The sequence below is a fragment of the Athene cunicularia genome (genome assembly GCF_003259725.1).
Source record: "Athene cunicularia isolate RWA chromosome 5 unlocalized genomic scaffold, athCun1 chr5_part1, whole genome shotgun sequence".
Lineage (NCBI taxonomy): Eukaryota > Metazoa > Chordata > Aves > Strigiformes > Strigidae > Athene > Athene cunicularia.
Genome location: NW_020799101.1, coordinates 28,076,976 through 28,083,638, shown reverse-complemented (window position 1 = coordinate 28,083,638; position 6,663 = coordinate 28,076,976). Strand labels below are relative to the sequence as shown.

Here is a 6,663-nt window from a genome sequence, read left to right as displayed (position 1 = left end):
GGAGAGGGGCGGGGGAGCCGGGAGCCGGGGGCCGGGAGGCCGCCGCCGCGTGTGTCGCAGCCGCCTCGCACCCTTTGCGCGCAGGGCTCAGTGAAGGGCCTGGCCTGCGCCGACGCCCTGGTGTTTGAAAGTGCGGCCGCGCTTCGGTGGTGAATGTTTCCCGCGCGTGGTTTGCAGAAGCGAGAGGGGCTTTGTTCACGCGCGCGAAGCTCAAAATGCTTGGCACGCTGAGCAGGTGTGCCAAACCTCTCAAAATGCACGGGACGAGCAGAACACTTGTCTGCTGCCATCCCTGACCTTTATTCATAACCAATAGCTTTCCTGCTGTCCTGCGCCTCTCTCCGTCGTTTCTGTGAGAGATGGGCTTCGCAGCACCGGCCCTTCACCACGTGCGTTTTTACAAGCATGTGTGAAACAGGCTATGCAGTTACACAGTGCTAAAAATTAAGCAGTTTATAGTATGCCTTTGATTTATGTGCAGCTATGTGAGCAAGATTGATGACTGCTTTTCATTCAGAATAGGAAATAGAGCCATTAAAAGCCCCTTTGTCTGATGACAGTGGAAAGCATCAGCATCCACAGACTAAACCAAATATAAGCATGGAGGATAGGGAGTCCATGCCTGAGACTGCATTTCTCAGTGAATCAAAGCTGAAACAGCCTCAGGGTGGGGTTTTATGAACAGCATAAACCCATGTAAGCGTGTGCTGTTGCTGAGAGCTGGTGGCAGGTGTGGACATTAGCACTCCCATGGGTGTACAGTCAGACAGACGAGGGCATTGATCCAGCTGCAAATTAATCCTGCAACAAATGATTGGTTTCCATTTGAGTCAGCTCCACGATCCAGCCAAGTTCATGGTGACACAAGCCTTAGTGGACAGGACCACTGCTTGCCACAGTAGCGCCATGGATTTAGACAGGACTAAGCCGATCAGGAAACTACACCTTGAGAAGTGCTATTTACGCAGCCTCGAGATAAGAGAAGAAAAAGCTTTGAGCTCCGTACTGCTTAGAACTGTGCTTTGCAATGTGGAAACAGAAATTGTCTCTTGGAAATTGTTCTTAGGACAGCTGCGGAAAGAGGCCTTTCAATATGCATTTTGTAAATAATTTGAAAACCTGTTCTTTAAACAATTTTCATGTATGCAGTCTGTTTCTGTCTTGACACAGACACATGCAGCACTATCTAAAGTACTGTCTTACTACTCAGGTCAAGAGAAGTAAAAATACTTGAAAGACACTGAGAAAGCATATGTGACTTCTGATTAAACACCAACCTTGTCATGCTGAAGGGGCAAAGACAAGTCTTACCAGAAATAGATTTCTGGGGGTTCACTTGCATGCATTAGCGTCCTGTTCTGCGCAGTCTGGGCTCAGTACCATACTACCACTCCACCTAGCAAACATCTGTTTTTCTGGAAAAACTAAAATCAGTGACAGAATGAACTTTTTTTAAAAAAAAAAAGTTTATTATTTGTTGTTAATACATTTGTGTAGGACCAAAGAACCTAAGTCAAAGGGTTGAGAAAAGGCTTCACAAGAATAAAGAGACAATTCCCTCCTCCAGGGGACAGATAGGTAGTCTGGCTGACTGGAGTGATTTGGGCAGGATGGCCACCTCAGGCACATCTACAAAAACAGTTCCACTGTTCCAATGTGACTGTGTTCAGTCATGTTTTGGATGTCACAGAGGTTCATGACGGACATACTCCAAAACAACAGCAGTACTGTGGCTCTAAAGGTGCTCTGCACCAAATGTTACCAAAACTGCAAAGCAGCAATACTATCCATGATACTAATCTTTTGTCCTGCCCTGATCAACTTATCCCCGCTCCATGTCTTGCCCTACTTTTGTCCCCATGCTCCTCCCTGCTGGCAGAGCAATGCTTGTGCTGCACGCTGTTTCTGCTTCAGTGGCTGAGAGACAGATCATGTATGCCGTGGGGACATCCTAGCTAGTAGGTGGGAGAAGAGCACTACCTCTTCTCTGTGCTCTTTTATCAGGACTCGGTTTAATAAGCCTGCTCTGAGGCTGCAGGATCATATTCAGCTCCTTTGACAGCTGAGCTCACCCCACCTAAGGAGTTTCCATCTTGGCTGTTTGCATACTCTCCTCTGTGTCTACATAACAGTAATAAACCAGGTCAATGAACTAAATATAACCCAGCAAGAATGAAACTACATGTTGTCACTGACACAGTCTGACAGCCCTTTGGTACCGTCACGTTCCTCCCCTCCTTTTCCACACATCTGGCTGTCTACACCAGCTCTGGTTTTCAGCAGGCCCTGATGCCAGTCAACCTATCTCACTAACAGAAGAGTTCCACAGGATAAAGGAAGGGAAAGCTGTTTTGACGGGTGCGTTGCATTGACTCCGATAAGCTGTATGGATGGCCCAGAGGAGGATACAGGAATTTGAAGCCAGAAGAAAGTGTTGGGGATCTCAAATTACATCTTGAGAAATTATTCCCTTTACCAACAAATCTCACTTTTTCTCCAGGACACATTCTGACTCAGCTACTCAATTTTTGTTTCATTTTCCCCTCCCTTTTTTCCTCTTTTTTTTCTTTTGGGCTGCCATTTTTTATTTTGTCTCATTTTTAGCTGCTAAACTCTTGAGGCCAGGATCATCACTGTTCTGAGTTTACAGAGCCATAAGTAGAAAGAGGGATCCTGTGCCAATCAGGGGAAAACTACTGCACCCTATTGTAACCCATACAATATGTAACCCATTACTATTGTAATCCATAGGTCTTCAGATTTTTTTTAAAACATCCCCTGCAAAGACCCAGAATGTCAGTAGATGGTGCTATATACACGTATTTGGGAATGCTTTTCAGCCCAGGTTTACCTAACCAATAACATTTCCTTTGTGTTTGTGATATCCCTGGAAACCTAGAAGCCACACAATTTAAGAAATATTTGGCTTTTATCAGGGAGTCACTGCAGAGATCTAAAGGCTTTCCACCCCATGGCATCATGTAATATAGTACTACCTGTACTGTGTGACTAATCATGGAGTGATGCAATGAATGCAAGCATTTGATGTATGCAAGTGCTGTAGTTCTGATATTTCAGTAGCTGATATATATTCTAAAAAAGTGTGAGGAACTATTCTTCATGCACTTTCCTCTTTTGAGAAGTCTCTCGACTTCCCTCTCTAAACGTAATTGCTCTCAGTTTCCTTCAAACAACCTCATGTATTGTTCATGTGGAGCTCAAATACAACATCTTGCAGACAAACTGCAGTCATCATGAGCAGCTTTCCTGTATCTCGGTGCCAGATTAATTCCTCCTTTCGTTTCATCTTTGAGATGAAAATATTTTATTCCCTTACATACTTCATTTAAATTTTCTCTACTGCTGCTAACTGAAACTGTATTAAGGAACCATATCATTAAATCTATATTGCAAGGCTTTTTTGTGGCAGGGCAGATAATTACATTTTTAAAAGATTAATCAATATTTACCTTTTATTTCTGTGGAAAACTAGGGCTTTTAAATTTATTTTCAGAAGATTAAGGCTGAAAGAGAAAAAGGTTTCAAAATCCTATTATAAAACCAGTCTGAAAAGCTCAATTAGCAATAGAGGGTTTTTACCTGTTATGGAGATAGATCACTTTACAGCAAAAAATGACTGTTGAACTGATCATATTCCTTTAGGAACACAAAGAGGATGTGAGCTGTAGGATTAAAACAACAGAGACAGGAAAAAATACATCATAATCTAGAGAAGAAGGCAAAATATAGCTTAGTACAGTATATACCTAGTAACTTCTAGCCACTCTGAAGAACAATAATTTCCATCAGAAAAAAAAAAAAAAATCTGTTTCTCAGTGTGGAAGAGACTTCTGTGAATTCCAAAGCATAATGGGGCCATATGCAAATAATAAGGATGTGTGGGTTTATATTCAGACTGCAGGGACCCTGAAAAGGCTCACTCTGCAGTTTTAAAAATCCTGGCCTCCTTCTGCCAGATGCTGACTATACGTATGCATATACATTATAATGCAATTCAGCACACTTCTTCCCTAGGAAAGAATCAGATTTTTTTTCTTTTTGCCTTTTTAAAATTAATTTACATGGCATCATAGACACATTCTGCCTTTGTCTGCCATGAATGACTTCATGCCTGTATACAGCTATACCAATGCAGAAAGTTGAACTATCTAAAGCCTCATTTTTCACCAGTCCCATGAACTAATGCCAAGAAGCTGTAAGAAGAAGAATATATTATCCAGTAAGCAGAGGTAAAAATCACTTATTCTGAGCTCTGAACCTTTTAAAGTTTTTTTCCTTTGGATTGCATACTGTTGTTAATGTAATCATCTTAGTGCTATAACAGATAGTAGGCAATCATTGCTCTACACAAATACTTCATTGCAAATGGGTGCACAAGGAGCCTGTATCTCCCATAGTTCCTATAGGATCGACTAGGAAAGAGCCTGTAAAGAAGCTCTCTCCTTCCCTGGTACACAGGGGTGCATGGAAATGTTTATAAATAATGTCACAGACTGATCAGCATTTCAGCTGCCTACTCTGTATTTAAAGCCATTGAACTCATCTCTTCTCCTAAACTCCAGTCCCTTCTCCTTTATAAACCAGCCGAAACATGGAGCACTTCAGAGAATATTCTGAGAACCATTTTTATCACTCTTCTCTATTGTTAGTATGTCTGTCTTTATGAGAAAGCCAGAATTTCTGACCTCATCTTTGCTCCAGGCTAAGGGTTTTACTTGCACCAAGTACTGGCACAAAATGCATTAAATTATTGTACCAGGTTTTATTATTATAACAGAAACAAAAAACCCTTTTTGTTGACATCACAGCTGAAACCAGGGAGATTCTTTTCCCATGTTGCTTCTGTTTTTAAAATTATCAATAATTTTTAAAACAAAATCTGCCCAGTTTAAACCCTGGGTTGTGGAGGGCAATAGGAATGCTTTCGATAGCAGCCTCACAGTGGAGTTTTAACTCTATCAATCAGTAACTGCAATGGTAGGAGCATTATGGGAGACTTCTCCAAAGCAATTTTATTACTCTTTTCACGTCAGATGTTGACGGGTCTGAGGTAAAAATACCAGAAGGCCATTTACAGTAGTGCTTTCATCAGGGCTAGCACTGATGAGTCTTGTCAGGGCTAGGGAATAATAAAATAGATTCGGAAAAAAACTCAGTATAAATAAGGCCTTGTTGATGAAAGTGTGATCAAGAAGGATAAAAAGCAGATTTGCTAACACTGACCTCATACACGTCATTCCTCAAAGGGCAGCTCTGCCCCAGCGGGCAGCACCACGTGGGGCAGACAAAGCAGCTCTTGTCATGTCTTGTCACTGGTACAATAATGGGTATCAGGAAGGACTGCACAATGCTGCTTATTTTGCCAGAACAGACTGAATGACACTTTCTGCCTAATTCAGTAGATACCTATTGTTGGGGACTATTAGTCATTACTCTTTGTCTTCTGCACCCTGTTATCTTATTTCCTTTTCTCCTAATACTTTTTGGTTTGCTTTTCCATTATTTTCCCCTCTGTTTTAATATTTAACATATTTCCTTCCTAATCTCTCATTCCCCTACCAACCTGTCTCTTCTTTTCTCTTAGTCAGACCACCCCCTTCTGTGCCCTGATTTCCTTTGGTCTTGCCTGAGGGCAACTGTCCTCTCCAGCTCATTGCAAAATGACACCTCTGCCCCCACTCCCCAGCCCTCAGGTCCTCTCTGTAATCAGTCCCAGCTCGTTCTATTTTTGTCTCTTCTTACTCTCAGTTTTAGATTCAGTCTTCTTTTCTCCTAATGTGCTCCTCATTGGCTTCTTCCTTACTTCAATTTCGTTTTTGCCCTTTTTCATGCCTGGCAGGTAGCCACACTCCTCAGAGTTCTCCCCTGAAAACCCTGGATGTCTCCTAGCACATCCTACGGATGCCAGTAGTATTAGAGCATCACCTGCAGCATGAGAGAATGTGATGACCACTGACCTGGTCTGCTTGAGGCAACATTCACAAGCTTGCCAAATAACAGACAGGTGTCCTTTGTCTTCCTACACATATCAGGTGGGCCTTACCTGATCAACATCCTAAAGACTTTCTGACCAAAGGGATCTCATTCAAAATTATCAAAGATAAGCCAAGAAAAAAAAAGAAAAAAAGGAAAACCCCATGTTATTTCTGATACATGTTTACCAGAGAAAAAAATGAGTTTGATAGATGCCATCAACCAGTATTAAAACAACAATCAGCTGAGGCATTATTTAATGGCCAGGGGCAGCTCTTCAAACATGGTGATGTCTGACTCAAAACCAAAGCTGCTTCCATCTCCAGCTGAATCTGTTGTGACACTCAAATTACAGCACAGCTGCATAGGAGCAGCCACACTGACACATCCTCTGTTTCATTCAGTCTCAAATGCCTGCTTGCCCAGTGGTCCAGCCAAAAAAAAAAAAAAAGCATCCAAATGTGTTCCTTCCTATATAGTATCTTCAGAAGCAGAGGCCTTAGGACTGACTTGAGGGCTAGTCAAAAAAAAAAAAAAATCAGGCCACGTAGACATTGACTGGCCAAGCATATCACCCTCTTGGTTCTTCTTTCCTAGCTTAACAGCTATGGAGATGCAGATGCTTGTTAATTTTAAATTGTGTTGGATAGCCAGCTGCGGTAAGAAGCA

The 6,663-nt window shown here is 42.1% G+C and overlaps 1 protein-coding gene across 1 annotated transcript in view; it reads right to left on the bottom strand.

Annotated features, from left to right (window-relative positions):
- The window catches only part of SNX6 (sorting nexin 6), a 30,877-nt gene extending 25,026 nt beyond the window's left edge, over positions 1-5,851 (bottom strand). The window contains exons 1-2 of the mRNA XM_026849298.1: positions 5,764-5,851; positions 5,082-5,140 (exon numbers count right to left, since the gene is read on the bottom strand). Coding sequence (XP_026705099.1) covers positions 5,082-5,140; positions 5,764-5,851 — 147 coding nt within the window. The remainder of the gene's footprint in view (positions 1-5,081; positions 5,141-5,763) is intronic.
- Between the last annotated feature and the right edge of the window lie 812 nt (positions 5,852-6,663).